The 23,755-nt window shown below is 45.6% G+C and overlaps 1 protein-coding gene across 1 annotated transcript in view; it reads left to right on the top strand.

Annotated features, from left to right (window-relative positions):
• The first annotated feature begins 609 nt into the window (after positions 1 to 609).
• LOC147113800 (regulator of G protein signaling 14-like) overlaps positions 610 to 23,755 on the top strand; it is a 96,097-nt gene continuing 72,951 nt past the window's right edge. The window contains exons 1-3 of the mRNA XM_085995129.1: positions 610 to 691; positions 11,706 to 11,875; positions 15,312 to 15,404. Coding sequence (XP_085851255.1) covers positions 610 to 691; positions 11,706 to 11,875; positions 15,312 to 15,404 — 345 coding nt within the window. The remainder of the gene's footprint in view (positions 692 to 11,705; positions 11,876 to 15,311; positions 15,405 to 23,755) is intronic.

Here is a 23,755-nt window from a genome sequence, read left to right as displayed (position 1 = left end):
GGGACTTGAACCCACAATCTCCTGACTTAGAGGTGAGTGTGCTACCCACAGCTGACACAGCTTTAGGGCTGGAGGAAGTTACAGAGATAGGGAGAGGTGAGAGGTCATGTAGGGATTTGAACACAAGGATGAGAATTTTTAAATCGAGGCGTTGCCGGACCGGGAGCCAATGTAGGTCAGCAAGCACATGGATGATTGGTGAACAGGATTTGGTGCGAGTTAGGATATGGGCAGCAGATTTTTGGATGAGCTCAAGTTTTACAGACATAGAGAACATGGGGCGGAGAATCGGTGTTGCAGCACTCTCACCAATTTGAGCGTGACTCCCCACAGGGAGCGCTAAAATTAAGACAGTGTTCCAAATGCAGCCTCGCCAGTGACCTGTGCAAGATGGGAATGGCCTGATGGGACTCTGTTATACTGGCAGGCAGGCACTTGCAACAGAAAGACACCACAACAGCGTGTTAATGCTGGTGAAACAGTTAATGAAAAGTGAGACTAACTGAACACAATGTGTTTGGGAACTATAGAGTGTCACTTCCTGTGAATTGTGTGAGGGAAAAGGAGGAAGGAGTAGTTTGGGATTCTGAAGAGCCCTCCTCAGTGATCATGTTGGTGTGTGCTGAGATTAACATGTTTAGTTTAAGACGTTTAGGATTCTTTAAAGGTCGATACAGTTTCAGAAGCTCTGGTGAGTGCCAGTTTGATGTGTGGTTACTGTGGTTTGGGGAGAATTGATGGGCCAAGGAGTCATTTTATTACCCTCAAGCTCGATTTAAAATAATAGGACCAAGAGAGCTGAGACCTCGTGAGGGGGTGGGGTCACTGGTGTCAAATTGGCTGGTTGATAGGTGGGTGGGCTTCGTGTCCAATGGGCTTGATCTACCATTGACCCCCATGAATTTGCTCATGATTGGCCAACGGTATTCCTGCCTGCACTTAGAAGCTCAACATTGTAGCAGGGGTGGGTGGGAAACGGTTGCTACTGAAGGATGTGAACAACAGCAGCTTCTTAAAGGAAGTCATTGATGTAGCCTCCAGAAATAGATTCTGCCTTATACTGGTCAGATATCTCCCCGGTGGAGTCTGATCATTTTATTTGTTGCTTTATCAAGAAAATTCCCTGAAAATGGCAAATCACCGGCTTGCGTCCTGGACTGTGGCATCTACTCGTTGCCACAGTTATTGAGCGGGCTTGGTTATGCATGCCTCACCTGTCAAAATGGTCATCAGCCGCCACTGCATCGGAAACATTTTATCCTGATAACAAACCGTACCGATAAAATCTTTTTAGATATGACGTAAAAACGGTACCATTTAGGATGAGATTATACTTGTAACGTCACTTGGGCGTGATGCAGGCAGTGAGTGCTGACTCCCAGTATAAGGGCAGCACGGTGGCGTAGTGGTTAGCACTCTTGCCTCACAGTGCCAGGGACCTGGGTTCAAATCGGGCCTCGGGTGACTGTCTGTGTGGAGTTTGCACATTCTCCCTGTGTTTGCGTGGGTTTTCTCCGGGTGCTCCGGTTTCCTCCCACAGTCCAAAGATGTGCGGGTTAGGTTGATTGGCCATGATAAAAATTGGCCCTTAGTGTTAGGGGGGATTAAATACGTGGGGTTACGGGGTTACTGGGATAGGGCTTGGGTGGGATGGCTGTCGGTGTAGGGACCGGGTGCTAGGGTTTGGATGATCAGCCATGATCTCGTTGAATGGCGGAGCAGGCTCGAAGGGCCGAATGGCCTACTCCTGCTCCTATCTTCTATGTTTCTATGTTTCTATAACAGGGCCCTATCTGGTTGCAATCCTTGGTGTAACCTTGCCCAGTACTGTTCATTGAAAACAACTTACTGAATGGCCTTCCTCATCTGTATCCATCTTGCATGAGCTTCTGCCTTAAGTGGAAATCGTATTGGAAAGAAGATCCTCGGGCTGGTGGTCAAAGGCGGTTCAGCACTTTACTTCCAGTCAAAATATCAATAACAACAACAACAACTTGCATTTATATAGCACCTTTAACATAGACAAATGCTTCACAGGAGTGTAATCAGACAAAGTTTGACACCAAGCCACGTAATGAGATATTAGGGCAGGTGACCAAACACTTAGTCAAAGATGTAGGTTTTAAGGAACATCTAAAAGGAGGAACGAGAAGTAGAGAGATGGAGAGGTTTAGGAAAGAAAGAAAAGACTTGTATTTATATAGTGATTTTCATGAGCACCGGACATCCCAAAGCGCTTTACAGCCAATGAAGTACTATTTTGAAGTGCAGTCACTGTTGTAATGTTGGAAAGTTGTAATGTAGTAAAATTGTAGGCCCTAAGCTCAGGAAGAGAATTCCTGAGCTTAGGGCCATGGCAGCTGAAGGCACGACCGCCAATGGGGGGGGCAAAGCAAGTGAGGGATGCATAAGAGACCAGAATTGGAGGAGCACAGAGATCGCGGAGAGCTGTAGGGCTGGCGGAGGTTACAGAGATAGGGAGGGGCGAGGCCATGGAGGGATTTCAACACGCAGATGAGAATTTTAAATTTGAGGTGTTGCTGGACTGGGAGCCAATGTAGGTCAACTAGTACAGGGGTGATGGCTGCTGGCATGTCTGAGCCCGACAATCATGGGACCCGATGTGCTGGCTGGGTTTAGTTGGGTATTTTTAGGTCTCTGCCTCAAGGAACATGGGAATTATCATTCACACTGAAACCTCACAATGATTTGAGAGGTATCAGGTGCTGTCCAACACAATTTACGTGGGTTCCGTACGTAATTCCTGACAGGATTATTGAAAGAAAGATTTTTAATTTCTACAGCATCTTATATCTCTTCAAAAAGTCTAAAAGCAATTCACAGAGTGACTTACTTTGAAGTGCAGACTGTTACAGTGGCCAATTGGCACACAGCAAGATCCCACAAACAATACCAAGATAAATGACCAAATAATCTGTTTTTGGTGATGTTGGTTGAGGGATGAATGTTGCCAAGGACACCAGTACAACTCTCTGCTCTTCAATTTGTGCCATGGCATCTTTTACATTCACCTGAAGTGGCAGACGTGGCTTTGGTTTAATGTTTCATTCGAAAGACACTCCCTCGATGCTGCACCAGAGTATCAACCCAGATTTTGTGTTTTATTATAATAGATGCAAGATTAAATGTAAGCGATTTAGGACAGAAAGCAGAAGAAACTTTATTTATACAGAGGGTTGTGAAGCTGCGGAATGCACTGCCGGATTAAGTGATTGAAGCAGGGACCAGGTCAACATTTGAGAATAGGTTAGATAGGTGGATTGGAAAGGGGATAAAGGAAAACAGGGCGGGCACATGGGATTAGAACTACTGCTAATGTGGAGGATAAACACCAACATGGAGTGATTGGGCCAAATGGCCTGTTTCCATGTTGTAATTTCTATGTAATTCAATGTAAGTAGAATACAGAGAAACTATTCCTCGATAGTGTTTATTGGTTGAACTATAAGGAGTTTGTGTCTTTTGATAGCGTCTTGTTCACACTCTGCAACATAACTACCCATTAACGCTCTGTCTTTTTTGAATTTGGATTTTACTCCTTACCCAGTGTCAAGCTTCTTTACTTTGTATGCCAATTGTGACAAGGTGCCTGGGTGATAAAAGGTTTGATTTCATCTTGACCGCCGATGTGCTACGGTGTTCAGAGTAGTTCCTTTTCTGGCATGCCTCAGTGCACTCAGGATCTGAAACATCAAAGTAGGAATTTCAGCAAAAATACAAAACAGGGAAGGGGTTGGGGGGTGCGGGGACGATGAGGTGCGACAAGGGTAGTAAGGACCAAAAGCAGGAAGTGAAATGAAGTAACATATATCAGTTTTCATCCTCGGTATCTCATTGCAGAGACATTTATAATAGAGACAGACAGTAACTCAAGGCAACAGCTCAGAAAATGAAACTAAAGAAAGTTAGTACTTTTTGTATGAGTTTTGTACTCATTGAGGTGACGGATGTTAGTGCTGGGAAATAGGACACATTATTCTATTTTGGGGGGAGTGAGTGTCAGCATTCAACACTCCCAAACAAGAAAGAGAGAAATCAGGAGCTTGCATTTATATAGTGCCTTCCACAACCTCAGGACATCCCAAAGTACTTTGCAGCCAGTGAAATATTTTTGAAGTGTGGTCACTCTTGTAATGTAGGAAACGTGTAAACAAATTTGTGCACAGCAAGGTCCCAGAAATAGCACTGAGATAAATAACCAATTAAAGTAGTGTTGGCTGATGGATAAATGTTAGCCAGGACACTGAGGACAACTTTCCTGCTCTTCTTTGAATAGTGCCATGGGTTCTTTTACATTCACCTGAGAGGGCAGACGGGGCCTGAACCTATGACCCTCTGACTCAGAGGAGAAAGTGCTATCACTAAGTCAAATACAGCTCCTTGCACTCTGCCCGGACTTCAAAAAAGCACCGCTAACAGCATCAGTATGATATTTTTCCATCTCTCGCACCAACCAACCTGATGCCTCTCTGAGTGAAATTGGTTTATACTCCTACACTGTACAGAGACCAGGAGCGTCACAGGTTCATTTCATGCCAATTTGTGCCAAATTTAAGGCAGTTTTGTACCCATTGGGCTCAGGTCCACTAGGGATTGAATTGAGACAATGGAGAAACACCCCTTCATATGTAATCTAAATGAGCTGGTGTGTAGGACTGGTAATGTGAGGTAGACACTGTGGGGGACAGTGAGGCTCCTGCACAGCACCTCATTAGTACAAAGGGCCTGAATTTAGATTCATGACATGCATTTTCTTGGTTTGATCTCAACAGACTCCTCCCTGTTTCTGTAGGGTCCATAACGCAATGCTCTGCGCCCATAGTTTGGAAGTGCAGTGTGTGCTATCTCTCCATATAAAGCGGCACTCAAGCCTGAGGCCTATACTTCATTCACTTAGCGTGCTGTACTGTGCCCTGAAGTGACTGTGGGGCTCGGGACCAGTGAAATCTTCCAAGCCCTGGGTGGGTTCATTAAGGTGCCAGCTTTCATTTAAATTGGAATGTCCTCCCCATGATGCAGACTTTCAGGCTTATTTACATTCTTAAATAAACAGGCCTTAAATAAAAATGTTTACTCCAGGGTGGGAGCACCCTTTGTGATGTACCTCTGCATGCTTGGTCTTCCAAGGTCAGTCTTTAAATGTCATTATGCCCCAAGGTTTTTGTAGTGTATGTACCTTGAAGAAGGAACTATATTCTGCAGCCCCTGTATACTGCAGTACCAGTAGTGACCACCCCTGTATATAAGCCTGTGTAGTAACTTTGTATAGTAGTTCCAGTTTTGTCTCCATTCAGTAAACACCTGTTATAACCAACTTCTGTAGTCCGTGTCTCAATTACGCACGGACATTACATTGGCGACGAACAGATCCGAACTTACCTACAGTTCTGCACCACCTCACGGGGATCCATCCCTGAAGTGAAGTTATTAGAGGTCGAAGCCAGAAGGAAGAAATCCAAAAAGAAAAAAAGAAAAAAACAAACAGAAGAAACGGGCGTCGACCGTGGGCAACTGCCCTCTGATTCATCGAATTCGAAGATTTGCAGGAGAGGCTGTCGAGAGCTGGGCTTGGTTATCCAGTCTATGGTGTTCCAGCTAATCGGGCTGGTGGCAGGTAGTACACTGATCCTTCCTGGGCTGCGGCGGGCTAGAGCTCGATCGGGTGGCTTTTCAACGGGGCCGAGCAGCGTTGTCGGGAAGAGGAGAGAGAGAGAGAGGGTGGAGCACACAGGGCGCGGCCGGTGCTAGGAAGCCGGGCAGCATACAGACCCAAGAAGAGGGAGGGAAGTGTCCCATAGGGTCTGCTCTGACGACAGGAACAGTAATTAAAATAAAAGAAAAAGAAATTAGAAGCGCAGAAAGCCGCGAGGAGCTGCAGTTTGCCACGGGCACCGCGGAGAGCGGCGTTGGCAGCAGCACGGGGGGAAGCGTGCGAAGACCATAGGGCGTCACCATCAAGGCATAAAAACGCCAGCAACAGCGCTGGCAGCAGCGGAAAAGGAAGAAAGCACGGGAGGCGCCATCTTAATCCAGCGGGGAAGAAGGCAAAGTGCGGGAGGCGCCATTTTGTTCAATCGGGGAAGAAGGCAAAGCGTGGGAGGCGCCATCATAGATCTCCAAGATGCTGAAGACTGGCAATATCACTGCCTTCGATAATGCAATGGAAGATTGGACCACATATGTGGAAAGAGTCGAAGTATATTGCAAGGCAAATGAAGTAGCCGATGAGAAAAAGGCATTGGTACTACTAAACTTAATGGGCACAAGAAGGTATGGCCTATTGTGGAACCTGATCACTCCAGTCAAACCGATGGCGAAGAGTTTTAACGAAGTTGTTGATATCCTACAGGAACACCTAAATCCTACACCGCTGCTGATAACAGAAAGATTTCAATTCCAAAGGAGAAATCAGCATAAAGATGAGAGCAATGCTGATTACCTTACGGAACTACGCAAGCTATCAAAGCACTGCCAGTTCGGAGCAGGACTGGCAGATACCCTACGGGACAAATTTGTCTGTGGACTCCTGAGTGAAGGAACCCAGAAGAGGTTACTCTCAGAGAAAGAGCTGACGCTAGATAAGGCTCTCAGCGTGGCAGTATCGTATGAAACAGTAGCAAGGGGAGCTGCGGAAATGCAGCAAAAGCCATAGGAATACGGCACTCATGAAATGACACGGGGATTTGAAAAATGTTATCGCTGCGGCAGAACAACCCATGACCAGAAGGACTGTTGGTCCAAGGACAAAACATGCAGGCAATGCGGAAAGATGGGACACATTGCACGAGTTTGCAGGTCCGGGAAGAAGACTAACGACAACAAAAAGACTACTAAGGAACAGAACAGGAAAGTACAAAAGATGACGGTCAGTAGTTCCGAAGACCAGAAGAGCGATAGTGAATCTGGGAACAAGAGACTAAGCTGTCTCAAACTACACAACGTAATCACAAAAGAGGATCACCGAACCATTTGGGTCACCCTCACGATAGCAGGGTCCCAAGTCAAAATGGAATTGGATACAGGATCAGCCCTGACCGTCATGAATCGACGAGACTATGAGTGACTATTCTCACATATACCCTTGAAAGACACATCCATTGTCTTGAAGACATATACGGGGCAGAAAGTATACCCCAGAGGGAAAATAAGTGTGCCTGTCGAATACAACGGCAAGGAAATACAGAAATTGTATCTGTACATACTGCAAGATGGTGGACCACCGTTATTGGGACGTGAATGGATCAGAAAGATAAGTTTAGAATGGCACTCCATTCAGGCACTGATTGTGGCTGATAAAAAGGATGACGATGTCACACCTGGACGATTGTCAAAAATCTTAGCTAACGCTAAAGAGGTATTTCAACAAGGACTGGGAACTCTTAAAGGCGTAACCGCTTCGATAAAAATAGAAGAGAATGCAATTCCCAAGTTTTTCAAAGCAAGACCGGTACCGTATGCAATTCGCCCAGCCGTCGAGGCAGAACTGGAGAATCTGGAGAACGCAGGCGTGTTATCTAAGGTAGACTGGAGCGAGTGGGCGACACCCATCGTTCCTGTCATGAAGAAAACGTTAAACAATAAGTCTGAGCAGCCAAGGAAGGTTCGCATCTGTGGGGACTTCAAGGTGACTGTGAACCCAGTCCTTCACACAGTACAGTATCCTCTTCTGAGGATAGAAGATATTTTTGCCTCACTATCTGGCGGGAAACATTTTACAAAAATTGACCTAGCGCAAGCATATTTGCAGATGGAGGTTGAAGAATCCTCTAGGAAATATCTCACGATAAACACTCACAAAGTTCTTTACCAGTATAATCGACTGGTATTCGGAGTAGCATCAGCTCCGGCTATATGGCAAAGAGCGATGGAACAAGTTCTGCAAGAGATTCCGGGGACTCAGTGTTACTTGGACGACATCCTAGTGACAGGTGAAAATGACAGTGAACACCTTGCCAACCTAGAGCAGGTGCTCACTAGACTAAGAGAACATGGGCTACGAGCCAATCGCCCCAAGTGCGAGTTTTTTAAGAAACAAATATCGTATTGTGGCCACGTGATTGATGAAGAGGGGTTACATAAGTCCCCTGACAAAATTGAAGCGGAAGTTAAGGCTCCAGCACCTGAAAATGTGTCGCAACTGAGGTCATTCCTCAGATTGGTGAATTACTACCATAACTTTTTGCCGAATTTGTCCACAGTTCTGCACCCACTGAACACCCTGCTACAAACTGGAGTAGCATGGAAATGGAGCGATGAATGTAAGCGGGCCTTTCAGAAGTATAAAGGCCTGATCACTTCAAGAGAAGTATTGGCTCACTACAACCCATCACTACCGATAAGACTGGCGTGTGATGCGTCTCCCTACGGCGTTGGAGCGTCACATAAATCCCTTGATGGTTCAGAGAGGCCGATAGCTTTTGCGTCACGCTCGTTAACTGCAGCCGAGCGTAACTATGCCCAGATTGACAGAGAGGCCCTCAGCCTGGTGTGGGGGGTGAAGAAGTTCAATCACTACCTGCACGGACAGAAATTTACTCTACTAACTGATCATCAACCGCTTGTCTCCATTTTCAACCCTAAGAAGGGCATCCCGATAATGACAGCACAGCGGCTACAGAGGCGGTCCCTTTTCCTAGCGGCACACCAATATGACATCAAGTACAAAGGAACTAAACAGCATGGGAATGCTGATGGATTGTCGCGCCTACTGTTGCCGATGGTGGAAGAAGCACCTGCAGTGGATCCTGTGGAGATATTCCACTTGACCACAGTCGAATGCCTCCCTGTGACGAATGCAAACATAGAAAAGGAAACACGAAATGACCCGACACTCTCCAGGGTCTATGATTTAACGGTGAAGGGATGGCCAGCACATGGCGAACCACTGTTGCCAGCATTCTCGCTGAGAAGAGAACAGCTGTCAGTGTGCCGAGGAACCTTGATGTGTGGACCCAGAGTAGTAATTCCACCCAAATTGAAGGATAGAGTGCTCAATGAGCTTCATGAGGGTCATCTGGGAGGGGTAAAAATGAAGAACTTAGCCAGAGCGTTTGTGTGGTGGCCAGGAATCGATAGAGAAATCAAAGAGATGACCAAGAGCTGTACAGGATGCCAGAAGGTCCAAAACGCCCCACCACAAGCCCCTCTACATCCATGGGAGTGGCCCTCATCTCCATGGCAAAGGGTACACACTGATTTTGCTGGTCCATTTATGGACTCGATGTTTTTAATTGCGGTGGATGCACATTCAAAGTGGCTAGAGGTAATAAAACTGTCCTCAACCACCACAGAAAAAACTATCACAGTCTTACGAACCATATTCGCCAGAAATGGGCTGCCTGAACAGATTTGCTCCGACAATGGACCACAGTTTGTGTCTGAAGAGTTCCGGAGGTTCTTAAAGAATAATGGTGTTAAGCATTACACATCCGCCCCGTATCATCCAGCCACCAATGGATTGGCTGAGAGGTTCGTTCAAACATTCAAGAAGGCTATCAAGGCAATGTGTAATGAAGACATACCCCTACAACACCAGGTGGATAACTTCTTGTTTGCCTACCGGAATGCGACACATGCGGTTACCAACCAAATTCCAGCCATGATGTTCTTCAATCGAAGACTAAGATGCCGCTTGGATTTGGTTAAGCCAAACATCAGAAGAGATGTGGAGAACAGGCAGTTTCAGAATATGAATGAAAGGCCAACCAGGAGTTTCAAGATAGGTCAACCAGTTTTGGCCCGGGACTACCGCACAGAGAAATGGCAGCCAGGAATGATCTGCACATGGCAAGGACCTCTAATGTATACCGTGGACGTTGGAGAGAGCATTGTAAGACGCCATGCTGACCAAATTCTAGAGTCACTGGATAACGTCAAATCTACACCACGATCCTATACACCTGGTGATGAAACCGAAGTACCAATTGCATCTACCTCAGAATCGGTGATATTGGAAGCAGACGAACCAAACAACGACGTTGATCCCGAATCAACTTTGCCAGAAGAACCTTATACCGCAAAGAGGCGTTATCCAGACAGAATCAGGAAGCCTCCTCAAAGACTGAATTTATAATTGATTAACTTCAGCTAATGTATATAGCAACTCTAATTGTAAATATGTTATTTAATTATTAATCGAATGTTATGTACTGTTTAGCTAAAAGGGGAGGAATTGTAGTGTATGTACCTTGAAGAAGGAACTATATTCTGCAGCCCCTGTATACTGCAGTACCAGTAGTGACCACCCCTGTATATAAGCCTGTGTAGTAACTTTGTATAGTAGTTCCAGTGTTGTCTCCATTCAGTGAACACCTGTTATAACCAACTTCTGCAGTCCGTGTCTCAATTACACACGGACATTACAGTTTTCTACAATTTAAAAAAAATAAAAACTGCTGCCAATTTAATGTCCGGCAGAAGCCCTTTAATAGCTGCTGGCACTTGGTAAGGTGACCCCTGACCCTCGTGGTGATTGCAACATATTACATGCTAAGCATAAGGAGCATGAAGAAATATCTAAATGTGCTGAACCTACCCCATTGGAGAGGCCAGCTCAGTGGGAGCAGGTGTATGCAGCTCCTGAGGAACACAAATCCTGGCAGTGCTCTACTGAGACCACAATATAACCCGACCCCCACCACCAACTTGGCTAGCTGAAACATTGACATCTTAGTTATTCAGATGTAAGTGTGAGTCCCTTGTTACAATAACTAACAGATTTTGCAATGAGTCAGAAGGCATAATCTTTTAGCTTCTGTTGATAATAAATGTCTCCATGAAATGAGTTTGGCCATGCCTCATGGAGCAGGAAGCTACCAAAGCAGGAAAGAGTAGGACAGAAGATGAGACACCAAACTTGGATTTTAAATGTCTTTCAGTTGTTGGAGAAAAGGAAGACTGAGGGAGATAAGAAATCCTGCAGTTTCAAAGTTCTGGGTAAGAATGATTGAGAATAGGCGAGCCGCATTGAGTCTTCTGTAGCAACACAGTGAGGATGTAAGGAGGCGATGCATAAAAGGTACAACACAGAAACAGGCCATTCAGCCAAGCCAGTTCGTGCTGGCATTTACCCTCCATGCAAGCATATTGTCCTTATCATATTTACCTACCCTGTTCCATTAGCCCTTCACCTTCTTTGCCTTCAACCATCTGTCCAATCTAATCTTGAATGTTGATGTAGGTTCTCTCTCAACCACTAATCCTGGAAGTGAATTCCATAGCCTCACAACTTTCTGTATGAAGATGTTTCTCCTGCCCTGATCTAAATCTCTGACATCTAATCATCCGTGACCCCTCATTCTAAACCCTTCAACTACTGGAACCCATATGCTTCTATCTGCCCTGTCCCCTTTTTTGGCTTGCTTTTTCTGCATGGTAGCCATGGAATAAACATGTAAAGGCTGTGGTTGCTGATGGTTCATTGAAATTTTCATGACTGAGATCAATATATTTTTGGGTAAAGGTACCAAGGGATATGGAGCAAAGGCAGGTAAATGGAGTTAAGATACAGATCAACCGTGATCTAATTGAATCATCAGCTCGAGGGGATGAATAGTTCCTATGTAGATATTGTATCCAATGTATCGTTTCAGCTAAACAAATTCAGTGCCATATCCATTGAAGTTTTTGTTGTTCAGCTTAGTGCTTTGATATCCAAAGACAATAACATGATCCAATCTCCACAGAGTTGAACATCAGTGAGGTTGATGGCCGTGGAAGTAACCAGAGTCTAAACAGCAATGTCAGTCTGCCCAATGTCCAGAGCAGTTCAGGCTACGCAGAGAGATCAGTGGCCAGCTGGGCAGTGTCCTTCGAAAGGCTTCTGCAGGACCCCATTGGTGTGAAGTATTTCACAGTAAGTATTCTGTTCTGCACCAAAGGCACATCTGTCACAAACGGCCACTACTCCAGGATCTTCCTGGAATGCAAAGATAACCCCGGCTTCTTTTCTCCACTACCAACTGTATCCTTAAACCTCTCTCCCCGTTCTCCCCATTCTCACCTCCAACAAGTGTGTCACTAAGATTTGAGGTCATCCGTTCAGCTGATCTGGTGCTTCTCCTCTTTCCCCTTTCCCAATAAATCAAACTTTGAACCTGCCTCTCTCTTTTTGTCATTCTATCTCTCTCTGTCAGGTTTCTCTCCCATAAACCCTCATGCTATCTCTGGCAGGGCCTACAACCCCCTTCCTCTTCCTCTGGCCTCTTATGCACCCCCTCCTACCTACATACCAACATTTGCGACCGTGTCTTCAGCCGCCTAGGCCCCACGCGCTGGAATTCCCACCGTGAAAACCCTTCTTCCACTTTGTCACTCCACCTCCCTCTCCTCTTTTAAGACCATCCTTAAAACCCACCTCTTTGACCAAGCTTATGGTCACTCCTCCTAATATCTCCTTCTTTGCCTCATTGTCCATTTTGCTTCATTGGCTGTAAAGCACTTTGGGATGTCCTGAGGTCATGAAAGGCATTATATAAATGCAAGTCTTTTCTTTTTTTATACTTCTATGTTAGAGGTGCTCAATAAATGGAAGTTGTTGTTCTTGATGGGGGAGGGGAATGTTGTAATTCTGGAGACACTTGTTACTTTTTTTTTAATGTATTCTCAGGATGTGGGCATCGCTGGCAAGGCCAGCCTTTATTGCCAAACCCTAGTTGCCTTGGGAAGGTCTTGGCATGTTAGGCCACTTCAGAGGGCAGGCAGTTAAGCATCAGCCACATTGGTATGGAAGTGACCAGACCGAGTAGGGACAGCAGGTTTCCTTCCCTAAAGGACAGTAGCAAACCACTTAAGACAGAGTCATGGTCACTTTTACTGATCCCAGCTTTTTATTACCTGATGATTTTTTAAATCTGAATTCAAATTTTCAGACTGCCATGGTGGGATTTGAACTCACATTCTCTGGATTACAAGTCCAGTAACTTAACCACAACACTACCCATACCACTATGCTTGTTGGATTAATTTTCGTAGAGTCAGAAATATTCAGAGGTATTTTTGGGGAATATTGTTAAATTTTCAGAAGTATTCGAAGGGTTAACCATACTGTTCACAGAAATTGTCTATTCCACTGATCTTCCATCCGGTTTTAACTTTCTTGAAAGATGATACCAAAATTAAGATGATAGAATCATAGAGTCATAATGACACAGAAGGAGACCATTTGGCCCATCGAGTCTCCCGCTCTATCCCTGTAAGTTTATTTCCCTCAAGAGCCTATCCAATTTCCTTTTGAAATCATTAGTCAGCTCTGCTTCCACCACCCTCGTTGGCAGCGAGTTCCAGGCCATTACCACTTGCTGCATAAAAAAGTTCTTCCTCACATTCCCCCGTATCTCTTCCCCAAAACCTTAAATCCGTGTCCCCTAGTATTTGTACCATCAGCTAATGGGAACAGCTGTTCTCTGTCTACCTTATCCAAACCCCTCATAATCTTGTACACCTCTATGAAATCTCCCCTCAGCCTCCTTTGCTCCAGGGAGAACAACCCCAGCTTCTCCAACCTAACCTTGTAACTAAAATCCCTCATCTCTGGAACCATTCTGGTAAATCTCCTCTGCACCCTCTCAAGGACTTTCACATCCTTCCTAAAGTATGGTGACCAGAACTGAATGCAATACTCTAATTGTGGCTTAACCAGAGCTTTATAAAGGTTCAGAATAACTTCCCTGCTTTTGTACTCAATACCTCTATTTATGAAGCCCAAGATCCCATATGCTTTGCTAACTACTCTCTCAATATGTCCTGCCACCTTCAAAGATCTATGCACATGAACCCCCAGGTCCCTCTGTCCCTGCACACACTTTAAATCTGTGCCATTAAGTCTATATTGCCTCTCCCTATCCCTTCTGCCAAAATGCATCACCTCACACTTCTCTGTATTAAATTCCATCTGCCACTTGTCTGCCTATTCTGCTAGCCTATCTATGTCCCATTGCAGTCAATTGGTATCCTTCTCACTGTTTGCCACACCTCCAAGTTTGGTGTCATCGGCAAATTTTGAAATTTTACTCTCTATTCCAATATCCAAGTCATTTATATATATCAAAAAAAGCAGTGGTCCGAGCACTGACCCTTGGGGAACACCACTGTCTACCATCCTCCAGTCTGAAAAACAACCATTTACCATGACTCGCTGTCTTCTGTCCTTAAGCCAATTTCTTATCCAAGCTGACACTGACCTATCTATTCCATGAGCCTCACTTTTGTTAACCAGCTTTTTATGTGGTACTTTGTCAAATGCTTTCTTAAAATCCATATAGTTATGTACTTATAAGGAATGGCTGAACAGGCTGAGGCTCTTTTCTGTAGAAAAGAGAAGGCTGAGGGGTGACCTGATAGATGACTTTAAAATTACGAAGGGAGGGAGACCAAAACTAGGGGCCATAAATATAAGGTAGTCACCAATAAATAGGGAATTCAGGAGAAACTTATTACCCAAAGAATGGTGAGAATGTGGAACTCGCTACCACAGGAGTAGTTGAGGCGAATAGCATAGATGCACTTAAGGGGAAGCTATATAAGCACATGAGGGAGAAAGGAATAGAAGGATATGCTGACAGGGTTAGATGAAGTAGGGTGGGAGGAGGTCCTTGCAGAGCATAAACACCGACATCGAAATCATTCTGTGAACAGGTTTGTTATAGATTGGAGAGAAATGTGGCCAATAAATCCACACCTGCACAAACCTAGAAGAAAATGAAATTAGTCAGTGGACAGTCATTGCCATATGATACTGTTAAAAATATATTTTTTCTGTGGTGAAAAGTGTGTTGTGAGTTTGTGGAAACTACTTCTGTGCTAGGAACGATGACGTTTTGAAGTACTTCTCATGTTAATTAGAAATTCATTGAATGTATCTAACCAGGCAGCCAAATGGCATGCAAGTTGGCCAAGATATTGCCTAGTGGCATGTGATGGAGGCCCGGGATTGACGGCCAATAGATTTTTGTCCCATCCTGTGGGCAGATGTCTTAACTCCACATAGTAGAGTTGAGTCACTCCTGGTCTTTGCACAGTGTAGGACTCTGAAGCACTTCTTAAGATCTACCTTTTTGACCAAGCTTTAGGTCAAATTTCTATTGAATATGCCTCTATGAAGCACCTTGGGATGTTTGTCTATAGTAAAGACGCTATATAAATGCAAGTAGTTGTTGTAGTAGCTGCAGCAGCTGTGTTTCTGGAGAGAGAAATGATAAAGTGAGGTTGATCTCTGAATATGAAACGGGTTAGCTGGGCCTAGCGAACCTTTCCCATTATTACAGTGATTGAGTTGTCTCCTCTTTCCTTAGGAGTTTTTAAAGAAGGAATTCAGTGCAGAAAACATATTATTTTGGCAAGCCTGTGAACGCTTTCAGCAGATCCCAGCAGATGACTTAGACCAAGTAAGTGTTGGCTGATTATACTTTCTACATATGCTTTGTTGTGGGTCTCCAACTTTCTCCTCTCCTCCAGAAGACACCAGCTGAGGCTGGGGTAAGGTTCCACGGATGCTGGTTGCCCTCCAGTATTCTCTTCAAGCGAACACCCTAGTACCCTAGCCTGGACAATGAGGCCTCCAATTTCGGGTGTTCCCCAATGACAAGGGATCCTCAGCAGGATGGGACTTTTACCTTTCACCTGCCTGCAGTCAGGGGGCATTTAAATATTTTGGGTGGGTACTGAGGCTATTTACAATAATGCCCAGCTCTGGTTGGGATGGGGAGAGTAGGGAAGGTATTTCAATGTGTTGCAACATACTTAACGTAGGAATTGATAGGCGAAACAATACCAAGGTCCATCTAGTACGCCTTCTACCATCCTGGTAGTTGCATGATACAGTAATAATGACTAATCATAGCAATCAGTCTCTATCAATTAGTCTACAACAGATCCAGACATGAGATGAGGAAAACCCCAGTGGTGAAGAGCTTTGGAAACCATGGGGGAAAAAGTCAGTATCGCCCCATTTGGGGAGCCATTTTCGGCCGTGCGCAAAGTTCAGCGCCTGGTGCTAATTATCGCCTCTGACAGCAAACTTGGCTTTTATCGCCCCTGGAGGTGATTGGAGCGCTAAATCAGGTGCTACACACCTCTCTTAAGGTGAAAATGCCAAGGAGTGAGGCGCTACCTCAGAGTGCTGGCGAAGCAAGGAAGGGCAAATCAAAATAAACCTGCAAAGTGCTGCTCAGTACTCAAAACTCCTTCACACAGCGTTGAATCTCTCCAGAAGTCTCTCTCTCTCAGAATGCGTGGTGCAAAAATGTCACCGACTAAAAAAGGCAGGAAGCGGTCGCCTTTAAATAGCGCTCCCCCAATCCCTTTCTGACAGCAAAACGCTCCCCTCAACCTGTCATTGCTAGCGGCAGGCGGTAAGGCAGGGGGCGCCACTCGATATCCGATCCAGGGGGCACTAACAGGGCATTGCGCACTCGACTGACGTCACGATCTGCCGGCGCAGGAGATCGTGGCGGTAGTGTTTCGCTCCGCTGCAAAATGTCCAGTTAATTTCGCGAGCGGCGCAAACATCGCCGCGGCCGGGCGCTAGTTGCTTTGTGCCCCAATTGGCGCCCTCTTAAGGTGCTAACAGGAGGCGCAAACAACTGAATTTTTCCTCCCCATAGGTCCAAAGCCACCTTATTCCTCCCAAGAATGCTACACTTACCACATGTTACGTCTCAAATTACTCATATACTGAATCCCAAAATGTTATTTTCTGAAAATCTATTTAATTTGCATTTTAAGAATCAATACTAACTGCTTTCACCAACTCCCTAGGGACCATGCTCTACGGATTGACCACTTGCTCACTGAAATATTGGTTTCCACAGATTAGTTTTGATTTCCGCTGATAAGTTTGCCAGTTAAAGTTGCCGGCCTCTGTAATGCTATCGCTCATAAATCAATTGCATTGCAAAAATTAGCCTTTCCAATTTTACATTCTTCAGAGGCCTATGGCAATTCTGGAAATCAACTATGCTAAGGGGCAAAGACAGAATATATCAAATGACATATTTCCCTCATTTGTATGTCATCATATTATGTGGGCGGATGTATCATGTGACTTGAAAGAAAGAAAGACTTGCATTTATGTCGCGCCTTTCACGACCACCAGATGTATCAAAGCACTTTACAGTCAATTAAGTACTTTTGAAGTGGAGTCACTGTTGTAATGTGGGAAATGCAGCAGCCAATTTGCAAACAGCAATGTGATAATGACCAGATAATCTGTTTTTGTTATGTTGGTTGAGGGATAAATATTGGCCAGGACACAGGGGATAACTCCCCTGCTCTTCTTCGAATTAATGCCATGGGATCTTTTACATCCACCTGAGAGCGCAAACGGGGCCTCGGTTTAACGTCTTATCCAAAAGACGGCACCTCCAATGATGCAGCACTCCCTCAGCACTGCACTGGAGTGTCAGCCTAGCTTTATGTGCTCCAGTCCCTGAAGTGGGACTTGAACCCACAACCTTCTGACTCAGGCGAGTGTGCTACCAACTGAGCCACAGCTGCTCCAAATTTGGCGTAACTCTTGAGGGGGCCGTGGAGTGGAGAAAACCCAGTGCCATGGGGTCCCACCTCAAATTGCACCCTGTATCGGATTAGGGCGTTGTTTGCATCACAACAGGAGAGCAAATTTAGTGTAGGCTATTTGACCCTGGGAGTTACAGTGAAGCCCGATTCGTTCCTGTCCCACCATCCACCCATACACAGCCTTTGGATTGGGAGTTGGAACCTTGTCTGTATTCATTATCTCCTGGCCTTTTTCTAGTACAGAGGCCCTGAGGCCAATTGCAAAACCTTGGTTGAGATCAACTAACTCAATAATTGTAGTGTATGTACCTTTAAGAGGAACTATGTTTTTGAAGCCCCTGTATACTGTAGTACCAGTAGTGACCACTCGGGTATATAAGCCTGTGTAGCGTCTTGTGTAGTTAGTTCACCTCCAGACTTTGTTCAGTAAACACTTGTTAAATCAACTCCTGCATTCCGTGCCTCCATTAACACACGGATCTAACAGTGGCGACGAGTTAGAAACGAACTTACCTGCAATTCGGCAGCACCTCAAGGGGATCGATTCCTCAGACGAAGGTCGAAGCCAGAAGCAAGAAAAAAAAAACTGTGGTTTCACCAGCTAAACGGGCTGGTGGCAGGTAGTGCACTGATCCTTCCTGGGCTGCGGCGGGCTAGAACTCGATCGGGTGGCTCTGCAACGGGGCTGGGCAGCGAGTCGGGAAGCAGAAGCAAAGAGAGAGAGAGGGTGGAGCACTCAGGGCACGGCCGGTGCTGCAAAGCAGGTCGGCGTTCGGACCGAGCAGAGGGAGGGGAAAGTCCCAGAGGGTCCGCTCCACGACGGGAGCGGTTCTCCAAGTAACGGAGAAACTATTGAAACGATATATAAAAAAAATAAAATAGAAATACCGCGAAAAGCTGCAGGTCGTAACGGGAACCGCGGAGAACAGCGTTGGCAGCAGCGGCAGCGGCGGGAAAGCGCGGGAGGCGCCATGTTAACTCGGCGGGGAAGAAAGAAAAGCGTGGGAGGCGCCATTTTGATCCATCGGGGACGGAGGAAAAGCACGGGAAACGCCATTTTAGATTTTCAAGATGCCGAAGACTGGCAATATTACTGCTTTCGATAGTGATATAGAAGATTGGACCACATATGTGGAAAGAGTGGAGGTATATTGCAAGGTGAACGAAGTAACGGATGATAAAAAGGCATCGGTACTTCTAAATCTGATGGGCGCAAGGACATATGGGCTGTTACAAAATTTGATCACTCCAGCCAAACCGATGGACAAGAATTTTAAGGAGATTGTTGATACCTTACAGGAGCACTTAAACCCAACACCGCTGCTGATAGCGGAACGATTCAATTCTTCAGGAGGAATCAGCACAAGAATGAAAGTAACGCTGATTACCTCACCGAATTACGAAAGCTGTCAAAGCACTGCCAATTCGGGGCAGGACTGGCAGATTCTCTACGAGACAAATTCGTCTGCAGTCTCCTAAGCGAAGGAACACAGAAAAGAGTACTTTCTGAGAAAGATTTGACACTGGACAAGGCTTTCAGTGTGGCTGTATCATACGAAGCAGCAGCAAGAGGAGCTGCAGAGATACAGCAAAAGCCACAGGACTTCGGCACCTATGAAATGACACGGGGTTTCGAGAGATGTTATCGCTGCGGCAGATCCACCCATGACCAGAAGGACTGCTGGTTCAAGGACAAAGCATGCAGGCAATGCGGAAAGATGGGACACATTGCACGTGTATGCAGATCTGGAAAGAAATCTGCTGACAGTAAAAAGATCAATAAGGAAAAGTACAGAAAGGTACAAATGATGACGGTCAGTAGCTCCAAAGACCAGAAGAGCGATAGCGACTCCGGAAACAAGAGACTAAGCTGTCTCAAATTACATAATGTAATTGCCAAAGAAGATTACCAGACCATTTGGGTTACCCTCACGATAGCAGGGTCCCCAGTCAAAATGGAGCTAGATACAGGATCAGCTCTGACCGTCATGAGTCGACGGGATTACGAGCGGCTATTTCCGCATATACCTTTGAAAGACACATCCATTATCTTGAAGACATATACGGGGCAGAAAGTATACCCCAGAGGGAAAATAAGGGTGCCTGTTGTATACAACGGCAAGGAAATACAGAAGTTGTATTTATAGGTTCTGCAAGATGGTGGTCCACCGTTGTTGGGACATGAATGGATCAGAAAGATACGTTTAGACTGGCACTCCATTCAGGCACTGACGGTGACCAGTAAGAAAAAAAACGATGATGACGTCATACCTGGACGATTAAAAGAAATCTTGGCCAGCGCCAAAGAAATGTTTCAATAGGAACTAGGAATCCTGAAAGGCGCCACCGCCTCAATAAAAGTGGAAGATGCGGCAATTCCCAAGTTTTTTAAGGCAAGGCCGGTGCCATACGCAATTCGTCCAGCCGTCGAGGCAGAGCTGGAGAATTTGGAAAAAACAGGTGTGTTATCCAAGGTAGATTGGAGCGAGTGGGCAACACCCATCGTCCCGGTCATGAAGAAAATGTTGAATAATGATAAATCTGAAGAACAGAGAAAAGTTCGCATCTGTGGGGACTTCAAGGTGACTGTAAACCCAGTTCTTCACACGGTACAGTATCCTCTTCCTAGGATAGAAGATATTTTCGCCTCACTATCCAGAGGGAAACGTTTCACCAAAATTGACTTAGCACAGGCATATCTACAGATGGAGGTTGAGGAGGCCTCTAAAAAGTATCTCACGATAAACACAAACAAAGGCCTGTACCAGTACAATCGACTGGTTTTCGGAGTGGCATCAGCTCCGGCTATCTGGCAAAGAGCTATGGAGCAAGTCCTGCAAGGGATTCCGGGGACTCAATGCTACCCAGACGACATCCTTGTAACAGGAGAAAACGACAACGAGCACCTTGCCAACTTGGAGCAGGTGCTCACGAGGCTGAGAGAACGGGGCCTACGAGCAAATCGCCCCAAGTGTGAATTTTTCCAGAAACAAATATATTGTGGCCATGTCATTAACGAAGAAGGGTTGCATAAGTCACCTGAAAAAATTGAAGCGGTCGTAAAGGCCCCAGCGCCTGAAAATGTCTCACAATTAAGGTCGTTCCTGGGATTAGTAAATTACTATCATAAATTTTTACCAAACTTGTCGACGGTTCTGCACCCTCTTAACGCACTGCTACAAATGGGAGTAGTTTGGAAATGGAGCGAAGACTGTAAACATGCCTTCCATAAATGCGAAGGCTTGATCACGTCCAGGGAAGTGTTGGCTCATTACAACCCATCACTGCCAATCAGACTGGCGTGCGATGCACCCCTTACGGCGTGGGAGCGGTATTATCGCATAGATTCCCTGATGGCTCGGAGCAGCCGATAGCTTTTGCGTCACGCTCATTGAACTCAGCTGAGCGTAACTATGCCCAGATCGACAGGGAGGCACTCAGCCTGGTGTGGGGGGTGAAGAAATTCAACCATTACCTACACGGACAAAAATTTACCTTGTTGACTGAACATCAACCCCTCGTCTCCATATTCAACCCTAAAAAGGGCGTTCCCATTATGACAGCGCAAAGGCTACAGAGGTGGTCCCTTTTCCTAGGGGCACACCAATATGACATAGAATACAAAGGAACAAAACAGCATGGGAATGCTGACGGGTTATCGCGCCTACCATTGCCAACGGTGGAAGAGGCGCCTACAGTGGACCCAGTGGAGATGTTCCACTCGACCATAGTGGAATGTCTACCGGTGACAAATTCTACCATTTAAAAGGAAACGGGATATGACCCGACTCTCTCATGAGTCTACAATTTAACGGTGAAGGGATGGCCAGCACATGGCGCACCACTGTTGCCAGCATTCTCGCAAAGAAGAGAACAGCTGTCAGTGTGCCGAGGAACCTTGATGTGTGGATCCAGAGTGGTGATTCCACCCAAACTCTAGGATAAAGTGCTAAAGGAGCTTCACGAGGGGCATCTGGGTGGAGTGAAAATGAAGAACTTAGCCAGAGCGTTTGTGTGGTGGCCAGGTATCGATGGAGACATCGAAGAAATGACCAAGAGCTGTCTAGGATGCCAGAAGGTCCAAAACACCCCACCACAAGCCCCTCTACATCCATGGGAGTGGCCCTCATCTCCATGGCAAAGGGTACATATCGACTTTGCTGGTCCATTTATGGACTCAATGTTCTTAATCGCGGTGGATGCACACTCCAAGTGGCCGGAGGTAATAAAGATGTCCTCCACCACCACGGAAAAAACCATCACAGTATTAAGGACCATATTCGCCAGGAATGGGCTGCCTGAACAGACCTGTTCTGATAATGGACCGCAATTTGTATCCGAAGAATTCAGGAAGTTCTTAAAAAACAATGGGGTTAAGCACTACACGTCCGCCCCATACCATCCCGCCACCAATGGATTGGCTGAAAGGTTTGTCCAGACCTTCAAGAAGGCCATAAAGGCCATGGGTAATGAAGACATAAATCTACAACATAAGGTAGATAACTTCTTGTTTGCGTACAGGAATGCAACACATGTGGTTACAAACCAAACCCCCGCCATGATGTTTTTCAATAGACGCCTAAGATGCCAGCTGGATTTGGTCAAGCCAAACGTCAGAAGGGACGTAGAGAACCGACAATTTCAAAGCATGAATGAAAGGCCAACTAGAACCTTCCAGATAGGTCAACCAGTTTTGGCCCGGGACTACTGTACCGAGAAATGGCAGCCTGGAACTATTTGCACACGACTAGGACCGCTGATGTATACCGTGGACATTGGAGAAAGCATAATAAGGCACCATGCTGACCAGATCATAGAGTCATCCGAAAAAGGACAACCTACACCACAACTCTATACGCCTAGTGATGAAGCAGAGATACCCTTAGTATCTACCTCCGATCCAGTGATACTGGAACCAGATGAACCCGACACTGGCATTGAAGCCGAATCGACCTTGCCAAAAGAACCTACTACACCACCGAGGCGTTATCCGGACCGACTCAGGAAGCCTCCAGACAGACTGAATTTGTAATTGATTAACTTCAGCAAATGTGTATATTATTGTTCTTGTAAAAATGTTATTTAATGATTACTTAAAATGTTATGTACTATTTATCTAAAAGGGGAGGAATTGTAATGTATGTACCTTTAAGAGGAACTATGTTTTTGAAGCCCCTGTATACTGTAGTACCAGTAGTGACCACTCGGGTATATAAGCCTGTGTAGCGTCTTGTGTAGTTAGTTCACCTCCAGACTTTGTTCAGTAAACACTTGTTAAATCAACTCCTGCATTCCGTGTCTCCATTAACACACGGATCTAACAATACAGATGAAGGGATTTAATCTGGGACCTTAGAAAGAAAGAAAACTTACATTTCTATAGCGCCTTTCAATACCTCAGGATGTCCCAAAGTGCTTTACAGTCAATGGAGTACTTTTTGAATTTTAGTTGCTGTTGTAATGTAGGAAACGCGGCAGCCAATTTGTGCACACAAACAGCAATGTGATAAATAACCAGAGCATCTGTTTTTTTATTGATGTTGGCCAAGGGGTAAATATAGACACTGGGGAAAACACCCTGCTCCTCTTCGAATAGTGCCCTAGGATAAATATAGACACTGGGGATAACTCCCTGCTCTTCTTCGAATAGTGCCCTAGGATAAATATAGACACTGGGGATAACGCCCTGCTCTTCTTCGAATAGTGCCCTAGGATTAATATAGACACTGGGGATAACGCTCTGCTCTTCTTCGAATAGTGCCCTAGGATAAATATAGACACTGGGGATAACGCCCTGCTCTTCTTCGAATAGTGCCCTAGGATAAATATAGACACTGGGGATAACTCCCCGTTCCTCTTCGAATAGTGCCCTAGGATAAATATAGACACTGGGGATAACACCCCGCTCTTCTTCGAATAGTGCCCTAGGATAAATATAGACACTGGGGATAACTCCCCGCTCTTCTTCGAATAGTGCCCTAGGATAAATATAGACACTGGGGATAACTCCCCGCTCTTCTTCGAATAGTGCCCGAGGATAAATATAGACACTGGGGATAACTCCCTGCTCTTCTTCGAATAGTGCCCTAGGATAAATATAGACACTGGGGATAACTCCCTGCTCTTCTTCGAATAGTGCCCTAGGATAAATATAGACACTGGGGATAACTCCCTGCTCTTCTTCGAATAGTGCCCTAGGATAAATATAGACACTGGGGAT

Source organism: Somniosus microcephalus, chromosome 8 (genome assembly GCF_052327205.1).
Source record: "Somniosus microcephalus isolate GS21.2 chromosome 8, FLI_Smic_1.0, whole genome shotgun sequence".
NCBI classification, from domain to species: Eukaryota; Metazoa; Chordata; class Chondrichthyes; order Squaliformes; family Somniosidae; genus Somniosus; species Somniosus microcephalus.
This window is presented reverse-complemented; position numbering and strand designations above follow the sequence as displayed.